The 23,022-nt window shown below is 50.4% G+C and overlaps 8 protein-coding genes across 8 annotated transcripts; 6 read left to right on the plus strand and 2 right to left on the minus strand.

The window, feature by feature from the left end:
* Positions 1–68: 68 nt before the first annotated feature.
* On the minus strand, positions 69–1,339 carry ColSpa_05411 (putative alpha-ketoglutarate-dependent sulfonate dioxygenase; the record flags this gene model as incomplete). The annotated part of the gene is made up of 4 exons (XM_049271623.1): positions 69–241; positions 300–674; positions 731–1,075; positions 1,129–1,339. 4 exons carry the CDS (start codon positions 1,337–1,339, stop codon positions 69–71), a joined length of 1,104 nt encoding a protein of 367 aa, XP_049127580.1.
* Positions 1,340–3,628: 2,289 nt separating this feature from the next.
* ColSpa_05412 (putative transporter) lies at positions 3,629–5,204 on the plus strand (the record flags this gene model as incomplete). The annotated part of the gene is given in 6 exon segments (XM_049271624.1): positions 3,629–3,739; positions 3,798–4,123; positions 4,135–4,391; positions 4,449–4,628; positions 4,990–5,036; positions 5,073–5,204. The coding sequence occupies 6 exon segments, from the start codon at positions 3,629–3,631 to the stop codon at positions 5,202–5,204; spliced, it is 1,053 nt and encodes a 350-aa protein (XP_049127581.1).
* A 260-nt stretch (positions 5,205–5,464) lies between these two features.
* On the minus strand, positions 5,465–6,343 carry ColSpa_05413 (non-heme chloroperoxidase; the record flags this gene model as incomplete). Its single annotated transcript, XM_049271625.1, has 1 exon — positions 5,465–6,343. One exon carries the CDS (start codon positions 6,341–6,343, stop codon positions 5,465–5,467), a length of 879 nt encoding a protein of 292 aa, XP_049127582.1.
* A 2,537-nt stretch (positions 6,344–8,880) lies between these two features.
* Positions 8,881–9,645, plus strand: ColSpa_05414 (secondary metabolism regulator LAE1; the record flags this gene model as incomplete). Its single annotated transcript, XM_049271626.1, has 2 exons — positions 8,881–8,953; positions 8,999–9,645. 2 exons carry the CDS (start codon positions 8,881–8,883, stop codon positions 9,643–9,645), a joined length of 720 nt encoding a protein of 239 aa, XP_049127583.1.
* A 278-nt stretch (positions 9,646–9,923) lies between these two features.
* ColSpa_05415 (secondary metabolism regulator LAE1) lies at positions 9,924–10,439 on the plus strand (the record flags this gene model as incomplete). The annotated part of the gene is made up of 2 exons (XM_049271627.1): positions 9,924–10,165; positions 10,220–10,439. 2 exons carry the CDS (start codon positions 9,924–9,926, stop codon positions 10,437–10,439), a joined length of 462 nt encoding a protein of 153 aa, XP_049127584.1.
* Positions 10,440–12,145: 1,706 nt separating this feature from the next.
* ColSpa_05416 (highly reducing polyketide synthase fum1) lies at positions 12,146–17,621 on the plus strand (the record flags this gene model as incomplete). The annotated part of the gene is made up of 2 exons (XM_049271628.1): positions 12,146–12,178; positions 12,240–17,621. 2 exons carry the CDS (start codon positions 12,146–12,148, stop codon positions 17,619–17,621), a joined length of 5,415 nt encoding a protein of 1,804 aa, XP_049127585.1.
* Positions 17,622–17,626: 5 nt separating this feature from the next.
* ColSpa_05417 (highly reducing polyketide synthase gloL) lies at positions 17,627–19,802 on the plus strand (the record flags this gene model as incomplete). Its single annotated transcript, XM_049271629.1, has 2 exons — positions 17,627–18,312; positions 18,566–19,802. The coding sequence occupies 2 exons, from the start codon at positions 17,627–17,629 to the stop codon at positions 19,800–19,802; spliced, it is 1,923 nt and encodes a 640-aa protein (XP_049127586.1).
* A 1,160-nt stretch (positions 19,803–20,962) lies between these two features.
* On the plus strand, positions 20,963–22,507 carry ColSpa_05418 (putative leucine aminopeptidase 2; the record flags this gene model as incomplete). The annotated part of the gene is made up of 2 exons (XM_049271630.1): positions 20,963–21,741; positions 21,796–22,507. 2 exons carry the CDS (start codon positions 20,963–20,965, stop codon positions 22,505–22,507), a joined length of 1,491 nt encoding a protein of 496 aa, XP_049127587.1.
* Between the last annotated feature and the right edge of the window lie 515 nt (positions 22,508–23,022).

Raw genomic sequence — 23,022 nt, forward strand, 5'->3', positions numbered from 1 at the left:
TTTAGGTACAAACCAGCAATCTACGATACACCCCTCCGTCTCTGCATGTCAGCGTTATGGTCTTGCGATCAAACGTATTCATTAGTGACTTGATTGAGACCCAAGGATTCGCGACGTCCCTTGCTGTTGGGGTCCTGATAAGGCGCCTCGCCAATGCCAACAGCTCGGTTTCCAAACCTCTCGCCCTGGCCATCATAGTCAAAGGTTGCTGTGTGAAAGGTGCTACGATTGTCCCAAATGGCTGCAGATCTTGATTAGCATCTTACCACTTACTTTCGGTCCCTATGTCATGCACTTACCGATATCGTTGGCATTTTGCCACTTGAAACGAACCTGAATTTCATGATTCTTCTGCAGTATATCAAGAAACCAGTCAAGCAGGTGTCTGCTCTCCTCAGCAGTGACGCCGTTGATGTGCTTCACATGACCGCCGACGGGAAAGACGCTCTTCCATCCGGTAACAGGGTTGGTTCTTACAACAGGGTGAACAGCCTTGAGGATGCTACCAACGTTTTTTGGGTTGCCGCGGGGTTTGTCATACAAGGTGAACCCGCCACGCTCGGCAGCGGCGGCGAAACCAGGTTGCTCGAATGTGACGGTGAGACTCTCTAGGAATTTCTGGTAAGGCGTGCTGAGGCGGTCATAGATTTCGTAACCAGATGCCCAGAGTGTATCTAAAATGCCTTAGCTGATCGTCCAAAGTTAAGTTGGTCATACTAGTCCGACTTACCACCACCAGTCTTTGGAAGTTCAATGAGGCGCAGCGATGAATAGTCGGCTGGCACAGGCTCAAAAGCTATATCGCTATGCCATTGTGCAGTGTTTTGCTTCTTGGGGCTGAGCCCCTCGCCTTCCAGAGGCTTTCGGTAGTACTTCTTGTTCTGCACGGAACTGATGGTACTGATTTCTGGGTCGGAGCCGCCTAGCTCACGCTCCGAGTTGAGGACCGGGTGAATGTGGAGTCCCGAGTCGGCAGGCCGACCGGTCAGTTCTCCGAGTCGGAGGATCAGCTGCTTCTGCAAGTCATTTGTGAGATTGTCTTGGGCTCGGAAAAAGACGACACCCCTTTGTGAGACTGTGTACACTATTAGTTATCAAATGCGACCGGGCGTGATTCTCATGGCTTACTGGTGATGGCAAGTTCTCTGATCAACTCGTCGGCTTTGGGGTCATTTAGCCACTCGACTAGGTTTGCCTTGGGAAACTCGCGCCCGATGTTTGGGGTAACATCGAAGGACTCATATTGATCCAGGACCGAGGATGCCTTCAGCGGTTGTGGGTACGAAGCCTTGGTACTATTGTGGAGAGGAAGTTCAGCGTCAAGTGCCGACGGTGCCATTTTGACTTGCTTGGAAACGTGCTTGTTCTCTAAGTTTGTAATTATGATTTATCGAACTTGCGCTGACTGCATGCAATTACTCCTCTTCATGTTCATCAGGTGTCAACATCTACATTTATAAGTTTCTAGCTCGCGCTTCAATAAGCAGTAGCTGCAGGATCACGCGACATTGCCGGTTGCGACATGAGGTTCGCGATGAGGCGACATCACAAGGGACACTCAAGCCCGACGAAGCCCCGCGTTCTAGGAAAGAAAGTCAAGATAAGGTGCCGCAATGGTGAAAGCCAAGGAGCTTATTTCGTGATCGATCAACCTCAGTTGACAATTACGTGGATTTGAAATGGATGATGTGATCGATCTGGTGTCCCGCACATCGGCCAATCACGGCTCATGCATCCCACCCAAGGTACAAACATCGATTTCGGCAGTGCCTTCAAACTAAGAAGAGCGGGCACTGTTGGGCGCCGTAGATACTACAAAATCCCAATTAGTGAGATTTAGGCGATGAAATTGGTCTTGAAATGAAGAGCAGTTTCTGCGTGTTGATAAGGGTGCGCGGGTGGTGGCTTGCGTCAGAATCAAGGTTGATGGCGATTCGAAAGCCTGGGCCAAGCCGGATGAAGTGGCACTTTTCATGGCCGTACGACCCTTACGACTGCTGCGATAGCGGCTCTGATCTGCCAATTCGTAGTATTCCTGTTATTTTATTCGGAAGGTTTCGTCTTCCTCAATAACATTCCTTCAGAGCGAAGTCGGTCGTCCAGGGATTTCCCCGCTTGATCACCATCCGATGTCAATCTTTACAAGGCCACATCACAACAACTTTGTCTCAAGCTCTTGTATAGTCTCCGCGGTACCCGACTCTCAGTCTGCAGCAGTCTAGTTTTAATCTTTATTCTAAGCAATCCTGGAGAATGAGACACTCGAGTTGGACTTATTTAGGCCATGCATTAAGAGCCAGCCATATTAATTCAAATCGCATGGGAAAACGATAGTCTCGGCGGCTAACCCCACGCTCACACCATCTCCCACTGCCCAGAAAAGCTAATCTAGATCTGCACTGTGAATGAGGAGCTGAGCTTTTGAAACACTTCGGGACCGATTCGCCCATATGTGCTGTACAAAGAGAGCACCCTTATATGACCCATGTTCTGGATCCTTGTGACAAGAACAATCACACGTTTCCCATACGTGCTACGTGATTATGTGGATCTCACTCGCCATCGCCGCACTTTTAGGCTCGCAATATTATCCTGGTAGTTGAAGACTTCTACGATACCAAGGGTCAGAGCGACAATCGCCAGCCCGTTCAGCGTTTATGAGTGTCTTAAAGTGACGGTCCAATCCAGCTCTGAGGAGAAACTAGAGCCGGTCCTATCCTCCAGCCTCAATTCCAGATCCCACTCCCGCTATATCCTTACAGAACCCATGGCTACCGTGCTGGCAAAAGACCCTTTTCGTAAAGGTGAGGATGGGCAACCGTCGACACTGTTGGAGGGCGCGTCTCCCCTAGGAGCACCCATCGAAGAAAAGCGTTTTTGGTTCCAGAGGAATAAGTCTTACGACCCATTTGCAATCGCAACTCAGGTAAGAGTGGTTCTGAAAGCGCCATATTCCAGATGCGCCATGGTTCTAATGATCGTAAGCCAAGCGTTTTCGATGATCCCGATAGTGCTGAAAAGTATCACCCCCGATCTGATTGGTGAGTAACTGTGCTGAATCCAGACAACCCCTTTTTCATTGAGAAACTTACATGACAAATTCCAGGGAGAACTATCACCGGTTTGATCCGCTAGCTCGGTGGACCTGGACAGAAGAATACGCTCTAGGTACAATTATTCACCCTACTGTGTTACATGCCACAATAAATTCTAACAGAAAGAACTAGTGCGTAAGATAGATTTCAAGATCATGGTTTGGGCCTGCATCAGTTGAGTCGCACTATTGATATGGCCACAATCAGACATTTATTAATTTTTTTGGTCAGTGTTTATGGCACTTGAACTTGACCGCGCGAATATTAGCCAAGGTAGTTTATACTCCCGAGGCGAGTAAGTTTGATAATCTGACATCAGTACTGTGCAGCAAATACGGATAATATGCTGGGAGACTTGAACTTGACTACCAACGGTTCGTATCCCTAGTCCAAGTGTCACCTTCGCTGAACTAATCAGCCATATAGACTTCAATCTTGGTAATACTGTCTTCAAGCTTGCCTTTCTTTGTGCAGAGCTGCCGTCCCAACTAGTTTCCAAGTGGGTTGGACCAGACCGCTGGATCCCGGCACAGATGGTCTTGTGGAGTATCGTCGCCAGTTGTCAGTTCTGGTTAAGCGGACGAGAGTCGTTTCTTGCTTGCCGAGCGCTTTTGGGTTTACTGCAAGGCGGCTTTATCCCCGATGTAAGTATAGTGGGCTTAAGGACGTTCAAAGATCTCGACTGACTTGTGATTCGTCAAGGTTATTCTCTATCTTTCCTATTTCTACAAGCATCACGAGCTCTCCCTGAGGCTTGGGTTCTTCTGGACTGCCATGAGCATTGCAGATATCTTGTCAGCGATTCTTGCGTATGGAATCCTCCACATGCGCGGCCTTGAAGGACACGCTGGATGGAGATGGCTTTTTCTCGTTGAAGGACTTTTGACGTTGGTGATCGGCGTCTTTGGATTTCTTCTTATGCCAGCCGGGCCTTGTCAGACGGCAAGTTGGTTTCGTGGCAAAAATGGCTGGTTTACAGAAAGGCAAGCCCCAGATTCCGCAGATACGGTCGTTAAACGCTTGCTGACGTATATTACAGGGAAGAAACCATCATGGTCAACAGAGTACTCCGCGAAGACCCCAGCAAAAGCAGCATGCACAACCGCGAGCCCATCACTCCACGACTCCTTTGGGACAGTCTCAAGGACTACGATCTGTGGCCTTTATACATTCTGGGCTTAACATTCCAGATCCCCATGACGCCACCATCTCAGTACCTGACTCTGACACTGCGTAATTTGGGCTTCGACACTTTCCAAGCAAACCTGCTTGCAATTCCGTATACTGTTGGCCACAGTAAGTTGAGGTATCGTCATTCAGTACCATAATTGTGTAGCTGACTTCGTCGAACAGTGGTCACAATGCTTGCTATCACGTATCTTGGTGAAATCATTGGCGAACTCACTCTTGTATCCATGTCTGGTCAGGTTTGGGCATTGCCTTTCTTGATTTATCTGAACGTTGTCAACACCTCGGAGGTGAACAGATGGATCCTGTATTCCGTCATCACTCTTCTTCTCATGTATCCTAATGGTAAGTTCTCCAAAGCTCTAATCTTGAGATGATAGGCTAACATTGCGGTAGCTCATCCTATTCAAGTAAGTTGCGTCAAACTATACTTAATATTTTAAGCCAATCACTCTGGTCACTGAAGTCTGCGGGCACAGTCTGGCCCAACACGTCATCCCCCGAAGAAAAGGTCAGCAACCATACTAACTGGCTATCAAGGTTGGATGGAACAGTCGCAATTCGAACACGGTGCGATCGCGGACTGTCTCGGCTGCATGCTACAACATGTTTGTGCAGACCAGCGGCATCATTTCCTCCAATATATATCGATCTGGTAAGGTTCCATGGCGTGGTTTACTATCGCCCTATTCTTACATCAGCCCAGATGATGCACCACTGTACAAACGAGGTAACCGCTCTCTCCTTGGGATAGTATGTATGAATTTGGTGCTTTACCCTTTGGTAAAGCTTTACTATATCTACCGCAACAAGAAGCGTGACAGGACCTGGGAAGGCATGTCAGAAGCCCAGAGACTTGCCTATCTGGAGACAACTAAAGATGAGGGCAACAAGCGTTTGGACTTTCGATTTAGTCACTGAAGGCGGAACACAGCAAACGCCCATAGTAGTTTCAGACTCCAGTGATCATCTGGCAAGAGAACCATCATCGGACATTGGGAGTTATTCTCAAGTCAGTGTTCCAGAAGACAAGAAAGGTTTATTAGGGTAGGGGAGCATATTGCCTATTTTACAATAACACACTTATTTTGGAAACAAATGGTTGATGAGTGGGAAATGAGTAAAGATTCCTTTGGGGGCCTGTCTATAATTACAAGAGAAGACTGGAGACGGGGCTTGGTTTACTGGCCCACCTTGTCGACTGGAAGTAAACCAGCCTTCCCAAACCACCGCTTCAAACGCTCATTGACTTCCTCACTCTTCAACTGGAAAAACCAATGACCGATACCTTCAATAAGCACTATTTCATCGTATTCACTGCTCGATGTCAGGTAGCTACGCTCCGTCGCAACCCAGTACTCGCTGTTTCCAAATGTCAATCGAGGACACTTAAGCTTCCCATCATGCTGAGCAACCGAAACTTCGCGCCGTCCTATCCCGTTCGGGTCGCCCAGGCATGCCCAACACTGAGCCATTACCACCACCATGTCGCCTTGCATCGCACGACGGCCAATCCACGTGGTGTGCCACGTAGGTACAGTGGGAGGATACAGGGCCGGACCGAAGAGCATTGTCAGATTCTGCAGAACCGATGTCGGATCGCTAAGGTGTTCATCTGCCGTTTCGGTAGGAACGGAATGCAACGGGTCGAGAATCACCATTGCGCGAGGGAGATCCGGCCTCACGGAGGCTAAGTGGTAGGCCACGGCGGTGCCGAGTGAATGTGCAATGATGATGACGGAAAGGACGTTGAGATGTTGGAGCAGGGCGATGAAATCCTCCGCAGCTGACTGGGGGTAATAGTCCACAATGGACGGGTCTGCGTTTGGGCCAGGGTACGACTTGATGTCCGACGTAGGCGCCGGCGCCGACGAGTGGCCTTGGCCACGGGGGTCCGGAGTAATCACCCGGAAACCAAGTCCAAGAAGGAAAGGGACCTGCCAGTTCCAGTCATGGAGGTCGCATGTAATGCCGGGAATAAGCAGGACGGCTTGGGCTTCCTGTGGACCCTCATCAAGGTAAAAGATGGAAATGTTCTCGTTGCGCTTGAAGAAAGGCATAATTGGTGGAGGCTCGAGACCGATCAACAATCGATAAATTTAGATACAAGTAGAAAGGTTTAAACGTCCGCATTGACTTTCACCCGAGATCTGTTTTGACATTTAAATGCTATGCCGATAACTATCAAACTGATACATCACAGAGGCTGACTGCGCTCCGAATGCACCCGCCCGAGTGATTGTAGGAAAAGCACTGTCAACCTTCTGACAAGCTGTAACCAATCAGCTTCGGCGAGCCACAAGCTGTTCGGCCAGTGCCGGGCTTTACCCCTTGCTCGATGCTAGGAAAGCCTGGGTTTGCTACCTGAGAAAGGCGAGATTCGGGAACGCAGTTATTAGGGCGTCACGGGCAGATTCCTGGAAGCCAGTGCGTGTCTGTTGTTGCTTCTTATCGATTGAGCTGCTACTGAATCTATTGTGTCCCTTTGTGACTTTTCGGTCACGCGGGTGTAATAGGGATTGAACGGGAGCGAGGTTCTCCGTCTCATTCCGTGTCCGTCGGGCCTCCCTTTTCAAGCCCAGAAATGCAAAGAAACCGAAAGCGACATCTCGACTAGCGATGTAAAAGGAAACCTCGGCGATATGTTAGAGTCGGAGAATGTCCCAAACTTGGCAGCAAGCCTGCCGGAGGCAAGCCCATTGCTTCCCCGTGACGTGTTGTAGGGGCCGCCACGTTCTACTATGACTTGACTTTAATTTTCATTCCATTTTTACCAGTGCCTCACCCCGGTCAAATACCTTTTGGTCGCCTCTCCTGTTTCGTTGATGTATACCAAGACGGATCGTCGTGAACTTTCTTTTTCGAAGACCCTCTGCAGTGTGCCCATGGTCACACGGAGTGATATGTCACGTATGTGGGACAGGATCGATAATCTCTCTCCCGTTCAACAGCGATCGGAGGGCCCAGGAGGGCTAAGACCACATTGGAACTGCTTGCTTTTTCAGCTCCGCCGCCGCCGCCACCCAACAGGGCGAAGTGCAGTTTGTCGACACGCGATAGGTCACATCACGGTCTCGTCAGCAAACATGCCCACGTAGGAAATCGCGCTTGGAGGACTTGCGAATCTCGGTTACAGGGGCATGAATTATGCGCGTGCCGTGCCGCCCTGTCCTATTATTGAGGGGTTCCTCCACGAACACACGATGCAGCGGGTTGATCAATTTTCCACCCCCGCCCGCTTGAAATATGCTCAACGGTTTTTGACGCACTCGTCCGAGTGGATTGTTGCATACCGGTAGTGCGCTCCAAAGACTGCAAAACATAGGAAGCGACACTCAAGAACGGGGCCCGATCGACAGGGACGGGCCGGGGCCAGGGGTTCGAAGTTGAGTCATTGATGGGTCGCTTTCTCACAAGATTCCGGGTCTCTGGAATAACTAGATGGAGCGGTCACTTTACAGGAGAGGGCATGACTATGTACTCTTTGACCGTACTGTGTGGAATTCCCATATGTGGTGGCAGGCTAAACTGGAGTGCGAGCACACGCGAGAACAAGGGGCTTTGGGCGTGTCCCGTCCCAACCTGATAACCGGGCACTTGGGAATGGATAGCAGCGGCGCGGCCTGCCCTAACGAGACCCAATGAGCGCCACCCAGCCTCCCCAACATCAGAGGAATCAGAGGGGTACCACACCGTTCCTCCTGCAGGGTACCTTAGGGAATGGGGCGGCAAACAGCAGACACTGGGGTTCATGGGACGACGGACCCCTCCACACCATTCTCGTTGACAGGTGGAGTTTCTTGCAAAGGCGGCAGAGAGCAGGACAATCGAGGCGAACTTAAGGTTGCGGAAAAGACTGGGAATTCTCCAAGTTCTACCTCCATCGCTGCAATTGGACAGCAAGTCCCATGCATGCGCGTCCGGCACAAGTACCTAATCACCACTGCGATATGATTACCGTTCTTGGCCATTGTGAGGTTGGTGGCGTTGTTCCGCAAACTAGCCCTTAAAGGTTGCATTTTGTCTTAGGTCGGCAAGTGTGCAAGGCTTCAGGTGTGGCCATCAATGCCGTGATCTCGCTCACACCTCGGGCAACCGGTTCTTTTCTCCCTCAGATCTGCCTCTTGTCTCCTACTTTCCACTGCTCTCTGTCTGTATGACCATCAAATCCGTTGTTACTTTATCAGCACCCTCTTCAAGTCCCAAGCTGGGATCATAGCAGTACGCTTCAAGCTAAGGGACGTTACTCGAAAAGAAGCCCTGACCTCTGGATGTACCCAGTTGCCACGAATGAACCCCACCTGTGCACGCTTGACTCGAACATACTTTGGCATTTGCCGACTAAACGAGAAGCCCTACTCAAGGTTTATCCAGGTTGGAGAAGCTCTACTCAGATTACGACGCCCCTTCCCAATCGAAAAGAAGCGTCGTTTCTCTTGTTGGCATTCCTCGATCTTTGCATCGCTCAGTCACTCTTTGGTCACTCTCTGAACACTACCCAGCTTTGTCTGCTTCTCCCATTGACAACATCCCCAAAGATATCAGACGAGATCTATAAGCTGCATGCACTTTTGCTGAAGCACAACGAATGGCGACAATGGGAACGGGAAGCAAGCCCGGAAGCCCAAGCGGGAGTCGTGCTGTCAGCCCGCAAGGCGATGGCGCAGGCGGTAAGTCAGACCTTGTCCTCTTGGCCGCGAATTTGTCATACATAGGTCCCAGAGATCTCTCCCTAGTCGGCACGGGCATGGCAACTTTCGCTGCTTCCAATCGTTGGGAGACAGTGTGTATTGACAATAATGTTGTAGCCCCTGGAACTGCACCACCGACGATTGGCGGTTCTAGTACCGAGCAGACGCCAGCAGCGACGTCCGACGCGGAAGCAACGACGACATCAACGAATCAAACTACAGATCCAGTCACGGACCCAGCTGCAGACATCATCAGCCCATCCGAAGAGACGTCAGTCGGGGAGGCCCTCGAAGCCGGCGGTATCGACGACGATGACGAATTTACGCCTAGCGTTTTCGACGAGGGGTCGATAGCTGACGACAGAACCGATTCGACGTCGCTCAACTCGAGTGTCTACGAGCATAGCTTCAAGAACGGCAGACGGTACCACAAGTTCCGCCACGGACGATATCCGATCCCCAACGACGAGACAGAGCAGAACCGTGAGGACATGCTGCATGCCATGATGTTGGAGGTAACAGATGGGCGGCTATACTTTGCTCCCATTGGCAACAGCCCTCAAAAGATCATCGACCTGGGCACCGGCACCGGTATTTGGGCCATTGAAAGTGGGTTCAGGCTCTCTAATCCCTGGATGCAACGGGTGTTCACTCGGTGTGAAAAGCGTTGAGAAAGCTAACAAGTGAACGCAGTGGGGGATTTGTTTCCTAGCGCCGAAATCCATGGGCTTGATTTGAGCCCCATCCAACCCGTGTGGGTGCCGCCTAACGTCAAATTTCTTGTTGATGACGTTGAAGATACCTGGTTGAATGGCAGGAACTTCGACTTTGTACACCTCCGCAACATGGTACCAGTGCTTAAATCGCCCGTCAACCTTCTACGAAACGCATATGAGTAGGACATCCAATCTCCTCTGATTCGTAAAAGTACTGACGGCGGGGCAGACATATGAAGCCTGGGGGCTGGGTCGAGCTGCAAGACGTTGACGGACAGGTCCATTGCGATGACGGGACCTTGCCTCCCGACTGGCCCCTCGTTCGCTTCACAAATTGCCTCGTCGAGGCATTTGCGAAGTTTGGGACAAATTCACACGCTGCTGTGTTTGGCCGACAGTACCTGGAGCAAGCCGGCTTCGTCAACATCCAGCATCACACGGTGAAGTTGCCCTATGGAACATGGCCCAGGGATAAGTAAGTGTAGTTACATCATACTGGAAAGGTTCTAGCTGACACTATTCTTTCCAGGACCATGCGGCTGGTTGGGATGTACTATCGTACGGCATGCGAAGAATTCTTCCCCGCCGTTGGTGCAATTCACTTTGAGATGTTGGGATGGAGCAAGATCGAGATGGAGGTCTTGTTCGCTCAGTGCCGCAATGCAATGAGGGATCCCAACGTACACGCCTATGGCAAAATGCATTTCTGGAGCGGACAGAAACCAACTGAAGACAAAGTCACGACTTGAAGGAGAGAAAACTGTCTGTGCTGAGAGGGGTGAGTGAATAACACGACATGAGACATGGAGCATCGGAAGCTGGAGTTGGTTGATAGCGAGTGATTACATGAGTCCAGTTGCCTGAGATTTGCGTCACAAATAACATCTGGGTCGGCGTTGATGGTGGTTGGTGGGACATGTCGTCTCCATTATGTTCTCCGTAAGCGCCGAAGTATTGCTTTTCTGAAGAGGTGAAAAGGCCTTGACGGCACCATTTTCATCAAGAACACGACCTGATGCAACCCAACTCAGCCTTTGACCACTATTGGCTGCCAAGAGCCGGCGACCTGCACACTACCATTGAGAAACCGGACACTGGCAGGTATCATCGCAGCTGTGTGGTTTCCAGGATGCATGCATGGAGGATCAAGTGGAGTGCGTATTACGTCCAATAACTTACAGGCATCGATAGCCGAGAGAACCGAGGACTGCCAATTGTAAAGTAGGAAGGCTATTGCTATGCATTCCTCCAGTCTTGTCTCACTGTTTGCCCTCTGTGGATGACCCAATGAGTCCATCAATGTCGAAATTTGTTATGTTAAAGTTCATCTTCAGGAATGTTGGTCAGTTGTATCTACCAGCCAGAAACGGAGCGGAAAACCTAACTCGGAGAATCAGATTCCCACGGGTCCACGAGGTACCTATTAAAGTTAGTCGCGTAGTAATTCTTATGTATATACCGCCACAATCGACTGCCTGGCCCCCAGATCCTGTCCCGGTTTAGGCGGCGACGCGCGACGTTGTGTTTCCGTAAACGGTACGTGGGGTCCGGAGACGCTAGTCACCGCAGACTGGTCCATTTTGGGTAGATGGCTTTCTGACAGCATTGCATATCGCATCACACTATTGCACGGAAGACCCTTTCGAATGGCTAGGTTCTTTTGTTTTGATCCTTGGCTTGCAGGTACGATATTTGCAGGATCGTATCTTGGCTCTCCATATGGGATGATGATGTCAAAAGGAGGGTAACAATAACTTGACATTGGGAAGAAGCAGGGGACCGACTCCGCCTCCAGCAAACAGGGCCATCTCCGCTGATCCACTTGCTGATTATGGCAAGGAGATTGTCATCACTTAAATTGTAAACGTGGCCATGTGGCTCAGCGAAACAACCAAGAAATCTTGAGCTCCAGGTGCCTATCAATGACTGCATGAGAGATTTCAGTTCTGGCCCCTGCTGACGTGTATCTTCTATCTTATCCTTCCACGGATCAGCCCTACAGCTGATGCTTATGTTGAATGTTTAGACTAACGTATTAATGTCATCCTTTTGTGCGGACAGAAGCACGACATCCAATAGTTTGATGCAGTCAACGATGCGATATCTCGGCATCGCAACAGTCTTGACAGATGCCTGTTCTCATTGGAGTCTTGCACTAATTGATAAGAGTTCTTGGTGTTCTATCAACATTAGTGTTGACCTAATCGACACAAGCTGAGCTTGCTTACGCCAAGCCAGCCCGGTATAGCAAAGGTTGGTCAACGTAGATACCTACAGCGTTCACGAATGGCCTACGGTGACCGTTGATGGGTAGCCAAGCTTTATGGTGACACTGTCATGCCCATGATATATGAATTGAGTGCACTTCTCTGTTTCCTACTAAACTTCAGCACTGTGACCACAAGAATCAACTCGCAAAATACGAAAGAGGCGTGGTACTATACTACATCTCATCATGGCGCCTTATATGGATTCTTTCACAGAGAATGTAAGTACGAAGAGCCGCTAGAACTACGAAGTGAGGCCTGATGTATTGTTCAACTTTCCAGGATAACGGCCAACCCAGGTTGACGGCCAGCGCGACGGTTGGGACAGAGCCCATCGCTGTTTGCGGCATGGCGTTGAGGCTCCCCGGCGGAATCTCGACTCCAGAGCAATTCTGGCAGTTTCTTATTGACAAAAGAGATGCACGTGGTCCCATACCTGAAACGAGATTCAATGCATCAAGCTATTACTCTGAGTCCGCCAAGCCCGGACACATCAAGACGCGGTACGGCTACTTCCTAGACGAATCCGTTGATCTTGCAGCTCTCGATACGACGTTCTTCAGGATGCCCAAGAACGAGGTTGAACGTGCCGACCCTCAGCAGAGATTGCTCCTGGAGTTGACTCGGGAGTGCCTCGAAAGCGCCGGTGAGACGGAGTATCGCGGTAAGACCATTGGAACATTCGTAGGATGTTTCGGCGAGGACTGGCTTGAGACTTTGACCAAAGATAATGAGGTTGTTGGTCAGTACAAAATCACTGGTTACGGCGATTTCATGCTCTCCAACCGATTAGCCTACGAATATGATCTCAAAGGCCCCAGTATGACTATCAGAACGGGTTGTTCATCGGCATTGATAGGCCTCCACGAAGCGTGCATGTCAATTCACCACGGACAGTGCAGTGCTGCTATTGTTGCTGGCTCGAACCTCATCATGGCACCAGGCCTATACGTCAGCATGTCGGAGCAGGGTGTGCTGTCTCCGAATGGCTCTTGCCGAACGTTCGACGCGGGCGCTGACGGGTATGCTCGTGGCGAAGCTGTGAACGCCGTCTACGTCAAGCGTCTGAGTGAGGCGATCCGAGACGGAAACCCTATTCGTGCTGTGATCAGGGGAATCTCGAGTAATGCGGATGGCAAAACGCCGAGCTTGACGATACCAAGCTTCGAGAGCCACGAGGCCATGATACGACAGGCCTACAATATGGCAGCAATCAGTGGACAACATATTGCCGAAACTGGCTTTGTAGAGTGTCATGGAACGGGCACTGCCGCTGGGGACCCAATAGAAACTACGGCAATTTCGAAGGTTTTTGGGGACGCAGGAGTCTACATCGGTTCATGCAAACCGAACATTGGTCACTCGGAAGGCGCATCAGGCATCACGTCGCTTATCAAGTCGATACTGGCTCTAGAGCATCGAACAATTCCGCCAAACATCAAGTTCGACAAGCCCAATCCCAAGATTCCTTTTGAGGAGAAGAAACTCAAAGTGCCTGTCGCGCCAACACCATGGCCAGAAGACCGGTCGGAAAGAGTTTCGGTCAACTCGTTTGGAATTGGTGGCGCCAATGCGCATGTTGTGATCGAGTCAGCAGCCAGCTTTCTTGGCCGCCCCGAGAGCTCGTCTATCATGGAACTATCGGCTTTTCCTTTGAGAAAGGCGCATCTTATGGTCTACTCCGCCAACACAGCCGACTCTCTGAGACGCCAAGTTGTCAACAACCAGAAATACATTAGCGAACACCCTGATTCCCTCGATGATGTTAGCTATACATTGGCATCTCGGCGCAGTCACCTGCCACACCGAGCATTCTCGGTGATGCAAGACGGCATCGATCTGAGCACATCACCATTCGGTAAAGCACCCAATATATCAGCAGATCTCGCGCTAGTCTTCACCGGCCAAGGTGCACAATGGCCCCAGATGGGTGCTGAGTTGCTCAAAGCCAACAAGGTGTTTGCTCAGTCTATACGGAAGATGGACAAGGTCTTGAGTTCGCTCCCTGACGGACCAACTTGGACTTTGGCTGAAGAAATTCTCAAGCCTACAGAGACGAGCGGTCTGCACCATGCCTATCTATCTCAGCCAGTATGTACTGCAGTGCAAATTGGTTTGGTGGATGCGCTTAGAGAAACAGCAGGTATCAAGCCTTTCGGCGTCGTCGGTCACTCTTCTGGAGAGATGGCCGCTGCTTATATCTCTGGAAGGCTTACGGCCCATGAGGCCATTGTGGCTGCATACTATCGCGGTATAGTTTCTTCGGAGGTTGTTAAGCCCGGAGCAATGGCTGCAATCGGCATGGGTCGAGCTGAAACCCTGCCATTTCTGAAATATGGTGTTGTTATTGCCTGCGCGAACTCGCCTTCGAGCGTTACGATATCTGGGGATGCAGATCTTGTCGAAGGCATCCTCTCACAAATTCGAAAGTCAAAACCGGAAGTTCTCGCCCGCCGACTCAAGGTTGAGAAGGCATATCATTCCTATCACATGCAAGAAGTGGGGGATCGCTACCTTTCTTTAACGTCCCCTTACATCGATAGTCTTAAGATTCTTGACTCTTCTGGGCCAAGCATGTTCTCTTCCGTTACCGGCAGCAAGCTACCAATGGAGACGCCTACGGACGCTGAATACTGGAGAGCAAACCTCGAGTCGCCAGTGCTATTCGACGCGGCAGTTGCCGCCTTGATATCGGACCACAAGAGTCAAAACAAGAATCCATTGGTGTTCCTTGAAGTTGGGCCACATTCTGCATTGGCCGGACCGTTGCGGCAGATTCTCGCACAGGAGGGCATTAACATGTCATATGCCTCTTGTCTCATTCGGTCAAAGAACTCTACCGAGTCTTTCATGACAGCAATTGGTCATCTTTGGCAACAAGGAGTCAAGGTTAACTTTGACCGTCTCACGAACCCCAACGACACTGCTCGCGTTGTTCCAGATCTGCCCGCATACCCTTGGCAACATGATCACTCAATCTTGTTCTCAAGTCGCATCTCTGACGAGTGGCGGTTCCGCAAATTTGCAAAACATGAGATACTCGGCGTCCGTGTTGCGGAAAGCAGTGAAAACGAACCGATCTTTCGAAACATGTTGGCGTTAGATCAAGTCCCATGGATCCGTGATCACAACATCAAAGGCGATGTCATCTTCCCCTGCGCAGGCTACGTTGGCATGGCAGGTGAGGCTGCGAGACAGCTCTGCAGTGGGACTTTTGCAGGGTTTGCCATGCGCAATGTTGTCATTGATATGGCCATGGTCCTAGCTAAGAACAAGCACACAGAGATCATCACCAGCCTTCGGAGAGAGAGACTGACAGACAGTCTCGACAGTCCATGGTGGGAGTTCACTATTACCTCTCATAACGGCTCAGCTTGGTCAAAGCACTGCAGCGGACAGGTCCGGTCTCTGGAAAGTAACAGCCAAAACACGAAAGGTGCCATGTCTAAGCTGCCTCGTTTGGTCGGATCGACGAAGTGGTATCTAGCACTTCGTAATGTCGGTGCCAACTACGGCCCATACTTTCAGGGGTTGGCAAACGTTACTTGCTCTCCAACTGGTCACCATTCCAGTGGCACGGCAACACAGACAATCCAAAACGGCTCTTACTATTCGGTTCATCCTACTAAACTTGACTTTTTCCTTCAGCTTTTCAGCGTCGCTGCTATGAAAGGGGTCGGGCATAAGCTCAACAAGATGAATGTTCCAACCTTCATTGAAGCATTAGAGATCTATAATTGTGAATCTCAGATACAGATGGAGGTTCGAGCAAATCAAACGCCGCGTGGGTTACTTTATGGAGGTGGTCATGGAGTTGGTGACGAAGGTTCAGTTGCCCTTACTGTCAAGGGGGTGAAGCTGAGTCCCCTCGAGAATGACTCTGAGGATGATGCGGATCCTCATGCTGGGGCGCGCGTCTTCTGGCAGCCAGATGCCGACTTCTTGAAGATGTCAGATCTCATAAAGCCGCACCCAGGACAGAAAAACCTCCAGTCCACTCGTGATTTCACCTCGGCCTGCATCAAGAAGGCTCTGCAAAACTTGGAAGGAGTCGAAACTACGCATCCACATCTTACAAAATTCCACGATTGGCTGAAGAGGCAAGAGCTTCCAAACGACATCGCTGATTCCGAATCTAATTTTGCAGACGGTGCACGGATGGATCCGTTCTCATCTTTTGCGGTCGCGATGAGGATCGTGCTTGACAACATTGTTCCGGTCTTTCGAGGGGAGACTGAGCCTCTCGAAGTGCTCATGCCGAACAATGTACTGACCAATGTTTATAACTCGTTGAACATCACTGACAGAGAGCCACTGTTCCGGTTACTCGGCCATTCAAAACCTAACCTTCGAGTTCTGGAGATCGGGGCGGGTACAGGCGGAACTACAAACAAGGTTTTGGGTTGGTTGCGTGGCCCAACAGGCGCATCGTTGTACTCAGAGTACACTTACACGGATATTTCAGCTGGATTCTTCGCTACAGCAAAGGAGCGTTTCGAATTGAACCCCAACATGTCTTTCAAGGCACTCGATATCTCTAAGGACCCTATTCAGCAAGGATTTGAGGCTGAATCATACGACCTTGTCGTTGCCGCTAACGTCCTTCATGCTACTCCAAGTCTCAAAGAAACGCTCAGTAACGTCCGGAGGCTTTTGAATTCGGAAGGAAGGCTCTACATGGAAGAACTCTCCTATAACACTCTCCCTTTGAACTTCATTATGGGGGTGCTTCCTGGGTGGTGGCTGGGGGCGGATGATGGGAGATCAGACCAGCCACACGTATCAACCGAGAGATGGGATGTGGAACTGAGACAAGCTGGCTTTGACGGCCTTGACGATCTTGTGTTTGACTCTGAGCGGCCGAACAACTTGCTCGCTTTTATGACAGCAAGGCCCTCCCGAAGCATTTCGCGCCCAAGAAACGTTACGATTTTGCATGATTCAGAATCAGTGGATCTCGCGACGGGGGTTCAAGATGCTCTATCGCAGGCTGAGCTCAAGAATGCGATCCTACACGATATCTCGAAGGGCTCGCCTCCCGTAATGGAAGAACTTATTTCTGTTGTTGATCTACAAGCTCCCTTCTTTGAGAACATCAGCGAGGACACTTTCTCTATCTTCCGTTCGATTGTAACCGAAGCATCGAAAGAGCGAGCTGGGATCTTCTGGCTTACTAGATCCTCGCAGCTCAGGTGCTCAGATCCAAGATGGGGAGAGTCGATCGGCGCAGCAAGATCTATCCGGAGCGAACTGAGTCTCGACTTTGCAACATGCGAGGTTGATCAGATAAACCCTGCCTCAATGGCTACGATAGCGAGCGTCTTCAAGAAATTCCAACGGCGTCACGACGATGAGACCACCTCGCCTGAGTACGAATACAATATCACCGACGGAACCGTGTATGTCTCACGACTGTACCCCGTCAGTGTCAGTGGCGAATTACATAGCCACAAAGAGGTTACCGATGAGATTTACTATGATCTACAAATCGGCAGGTATGGCCGCTTGAGCACACTCACCTGGGCTCCAAAAGAGTCACAAATTCTGCAAGGCGATGAAGTGATTGTGGAAGCAAAGGCGGTTGGAATGAACTTCAAGGTCAGTTGCCCACCTTTCCAACACGACTATTATGGATTCAAACTCACGAGTCGAAGGATGTTCTGATCGCCATGGGCATTGTTGACTCAAACATCAGCAGCCTTGGTCTTGAAGCCGCTGGGGTTATCCGTCAGACCGGGCCTGAAACCAAAGAATTAATCGCAGGAGACAGAGTATTCGTATTCGGGGGTGGTTGCTTCTCCACTGGTATCGTTATTTCTGAAAAGCTCTGCGTAAAGATACCAGACACCATGGATTTCGAAGACGCTGCTACCATGCCCTGTGTCTTTTCGACGGTCATTCATGGCCTTCTTGACATAGCTCGCCTCTCGAAAAACGACTCTGTTCTTATTCACTCCGCTTGTGGAGGCGTCGGTATTGCTGCAATCCAGATCTGTAAAATGGTTGGTGCCGAGATCTACTGCACCGTCGGTAGCGACGAGAAGATACAATATCTTGAGAGCTCATTCAACATTCCCCGAGAGCGTGTTTTCAACTCTCGCGACGCATCCTTCCTCCCAGATATTCTCAAAGCCACAAAAGGCAGAGGGGTAGATGTCGTACTCAACTCGCTCAGCGGAGACCTACTCCACGCATCCTGGAACTGTGTGGCAGAGTTCGGCAAGATGATCGAAATAGGGAAGCGGGATCTCATTGGCAACGGCAAGCTTGCATTGAACGTGTTCGAACTCAACCGAAGCTATCATGGGGTGGATCTTGGTCATCTCATTGAAGTTAAACCCGAGGAAGGAAATAGGTGAGCATTTTGAACGACATAAGGGAACCTCACTAACATAACTAAGGCTTTTGAAAAAGATTGTGGAGTTGTACGAAGAGGGCCACATTGGTCCCGTTTCTCCCAAGAAGGTCTTTGGCGCAGCTGCCGTTGAAGAGTGTTTCCGATACATGCAGAAAGGCCAGCATATTGGGAAGATAGTTATGGCGATGGACGATTATTTTCACTGCACCCAACTCAAATCTTCCTCATCTTTAAAACCGTCTTTTGACAGTAATGTCAGCTACCTTCTAGTGGGGGGACTCGGTGGCCTAGGTCGTCTCATTTCCAACTGGATGGTAGAGAATGGCGCAAGAAACCTAGTGTATCTCTCGCGAAACTGCGGGGATATGCAAGAGAATGAAAGGTTTTTTGACGAATTGGAAGTCCAGGGGTGCTCAGTTATTGCCGTAAGAGGAAGCGTTACTTCTCTTGCCGACGTTGACAGGGCTCTCAGCGCCACGACAAGGCCCATTCGTGGAGTTATCAACATGTCTATGGTTCTCCGCGATGAGAGCTTCTCGAAAATGACACACGAAGAGTGGACAACAGCGGTAGACCCGAAAGTTCAAGGGACGTGGAACCTGCACAACGCCTGTGAGAACGCTGGGTTGGACTTGGATTTCTTCCTTCTCTTTAGCTCCATCTCAGGCGTGATCGGACAGAGAGGTCAGGCCAACTATGCTGCAGCCAACACATTTTTGGATGCGTTTGTCCAATATCGCCAGACACTAGGCTTGAAAGCCAGCGTTGTTGATATCGGAGCAATGATAGACTACGGATACCTTGCCGACAACTCTTTGCTGATGGAGAGACTGGCGAGTCAGGGCTTTTACGGCATCAAGATCCCTCAACTTCTTGACGCATTGGCTCTTGTCATCAAGCCATATGCTCCCGATGACACAGAGTCTATATCGTCGACGTTCGTCAACACTTCCCAGCTCGTCATTGGTCATCGGAGTCTCACGGCTCTGGCTGATCCCGCAAACAGAGTTATCTGGAAAGAGGACCGCCGGATGGGATTTTACTTCAATTCTGACGGCGACAAAGCTACCACCACAAATAATCCGACTGATCAAGGTGCCTTAGTATCGTTCCTCAAGTCTGCCACAGCAGACCCTGGGCTCCTCTCATTGCCCGATTCTCCATCATTTATAGCGCGTCAGATTGCCGCGCAGCTCTTCCGGCTCCTCTTGAAGCCTGCCGACAACGAAGAAGATATCGACATCAGGATGTCACTCCAAGAAGCTGGACTCGACAGTCTGGTTGCGGTGGAGATGCGAAGCTGGTGGAAGACAACGTTCGGATTCGACATTAGTGTTCTCGAGATGCTTGGTATGGGTAGCGTAGCCGCGCTCGGTGAGAGAGCTCTGAGGGGTTTGAAAGACAGTCTGGGAGAGGTCAGTGGGACCCGAGACGAGAGTGGAGAGAAGCACGATACGGAAGGGTACCTCAAGCTGAAGATGCCGTGATTCTACAATGCTTGTCCACATACACACCAGCCCGGTTATTTTTCCCAAGGAGAATCCATTTAGAGTTGAAAAGAACAGTATCCAGACTGGTGTTTCTTGTTTCATGATTGCATGAGTAGAAAGAGCCAGTCACACAGCAAGTTTTTGGTGCCTGCGAATGGTTTTGTTTACATGCAGGAAACAACAAAATTTCAAGAGTCTTATTGAAATTCAAACGTATGCATGCTTAGCCATAGAGTGGGCCGGTTAGGTTCTAATATCCTCATCAACCGCCAAAGTCTAATAGGGCCGCAAATGTTGATGTTATGCCGCACAGCGATAGGATATTGGTAGTTGCGATAACCAGAAACATCGCAAAACCAGAAGTGACTCAAATCTTTTTTTCAAAACATCAGTGGATCGATCTGTCAACATTAGTGAGGTCGAGTAGAGGAAGACCTCGGTGCTCCCCTACCCTACTCTAATTATGAAGCTCCTATCAGCTTCCTCGCGAGGGAAACCCTACGTAAGACAACGAATGACAAAATTAGTCAAAAGATACGTACCCTGCAGACTGAACAACTCAGACAAATTTCAATTGGATTCAACTCTAGCATGGAACAGAAGCAAGAGTCGCTCACACGACGGCCCTGCGGCTGTATGAATCATGACAACGTTGTGGCTGGAGGTTGGGACTTTGCAATTGGCCTATCGGATGGTCGACCACCGTTGAGTGGCATTGCCAAGAATAAGCTCGCTGCGCAAACGCTTGGCGCGTGCGACCGTTCCTGGATCAGGCAGGTCGCCTATAGACACCAGTGGAGCAATAAAAGGAGCACTTCCTGGGCTTCCTCATTGAGTTTCCTTTCCCCGCGGTCGTGGCAAACCTGGTATTGCCAGCCTTCTCCAAAGTACCATGGCCTTGGGACATGAGGAGCAGCATCGTCAGCTTCCTTATCTATCGTCTTGGCAAGAATTACGCGAGATGCATGTGTTGCCGCTATTGTGGGTGGGAGTATTAAACATCTGCAGGCAGCCGCTGCTTTCCGTTTCATGATGTTGAGATCACTCCGTTCAGTCGCTTCCAGCCCTCTCGTCGACTCTTGTCTCCTGTCAATCCCGCGACAAATTGATCCAGTCTCTTGTTTCATATCCTTTCGCTAGGATTGTAACAGCCTACAATGAGAACCGCCGCTCTTACTCTGGCGCTGCCCGCGCTGGCCAGCGCTGTCAAGTGCAAGCCCTATGTCGAGTCCGAGAAGCTCCAGGAGCTTATCACTATCGAGGACCTGCTTGCCGGCTCTCAGAAGCTCCAGGACATCGCTGATGCACACGAAGGAAACCGCGCCTTCGGCGGTGGTGGCCATAACGCCACGGTCGACTGGCTGGTCGAGGAACTTGAAAAGCTTGACTACTTTGACGTTTACAAGCAGCCCTTCACTGAGAGTTTTGCCGGCTCCAAGGCCACTCTCGCTGTTGAGGGTGCTGCCGTCGATGCCCGTCCTATGACCTATACCCCTGCTGGCGATGTCGCCGGTGCTTCCCTCGTTTCCGTCGCCAACCTTGGCTGTGAAGCGGGAGATTTCCCAGCTGAGGTCTCTGGTGCTGTCGCGCTTGTGTCGAGAGGTACTTGCAACTTTGCCGTGAAGGCTACCCTCGCCAAGTCTGCTGGCGCCATTGCGGCAATCATCTACAACAACGATGTTGGTCCTCTTTCTGGAACTCTTGGCGCGGCGTCCGATGCGTATGCACCTGCTGTGGGCATTACTCGGGATGAGGGTCAAGCCCTCGTTGCTTCCATTGAGGCAGGCGAGGATGTCACCGTCGACCTGAACATCATCTCTATCATTGAGGACCGTGTAAACTACAACGTCATCGCGGAGACGAGAGGTGGAGACCACGACAACGTCCTCATGATCGGAGGCCACTCCGACTCTGTTTTTGCCGGCCCTGGCATCAAGTAAGTTGTTTCTCTCAGTCCAATTTGTAACATTGGCTAACCATATTCTGTTAGCGATGATGGCTCGGGCACTGTTGGAGTCCTTGTGGTCGCCAAGGCTCTGTCCCAATTCACCACTAAAAATGCTGTTCGTCTGGGTTTCTGGGGTGCTGAGGAGTACGGCAAGCTCGGATCGTATTTCTACGTCAAGCAGCTCAATGGTTCCGAGGAGGAGGTTTCCAAGATCCGCGCATACCTCAACTTCGACATGATTGCCAGCCCCAACCCTAAGCTCGCTATTTACGACGGCGACGGTAGCGCCTTTAATTTCTCTGGTCCTGCTGGTTCCGACGTTATTGAGAAGGACTTTGAGGAGTTCTTCGAGGCCAAGGGTCGCGGCCACGTCCCTACCGAGTTCAACGGTCGTTCCGACTACGCTGCCTTCATTGAGAACGGTATCCCGTCTGGTGGTCTTTTTACTGGTGCTGAGGGCCTCAAGACCGAGGCCGAGGCAGCCATTTTCGGCGGTGAAGCTGGTGTCGCCTACGATGTCAACTACCACTTGGTCGGTGATGACATCACCAACTTGGACAACGATGCCTACCTCATCAACGCCAAGGCTATCGCCCATAGCGTTGCTTTGTACTCCATGAGCTGGGAGACCATTCCTCCCGTCTCGCTCGCCAAGCGCAGATGGGCTGCCGATACTGCCCAGCACCTCAAGCGCGCTGCTGAGCTCACCGGCCACTCCCACGACGGACCATGCGGTGGTGGTGCTCACTTCTAGGCGAGCGAAACCACTTGGGTCTCCCAAGAGATGATCAAACCTCTTATTCTGGGTGCCTTAACCCTACAAAGTAGTTAAAACTTAATCACTCAATGAGACATGAATGGACGAGAAAACTTCGTATTGAATGTGGTGACATCCTTTGATGAGGATTACTTGACATGTGTTGCGCGATATGATACTGAGAATCATAATTTCTTTTTATATGGAAGTCTTTGAAACGTGTGAGATATTTGGGAAACAACCGTCAGTGGTACAGCCGCACCTCGAAGGTGATATCTTCTCTTTCAACTCAACCTCATGTAAGGCATGCTTAACCAAGTTCGCATCCAATTGTAAGCCTGGCCACCAAATTGGAGAATGATTTTCATGATGTATAACCTGCAGTAACGACTTCGGCGTTGCTTCCTCAATATTATTACAAGTCAGCGTCTTTCAGCAGCGCACATTGGCACGAGTCCGAATATGTCGAGCTGGTTCGGTTCTTGGCTCAAGAAGTGATGAACGGTTTCAGT

Source organism: Colletotrichum spaethianum, assembly GCF_022836535.1.
Source record: "Colletotrichum spaethianum MAFF 239500 DNA, contig12, whole genome shotgun sequence".
Lineage (NCBI taxonomy): Eukaryota > Fungi > Ascomycota > Sordariomycetes > Glomerellales > Glomerellaceae > Colletotrichum > Colletotrichum spaethianum.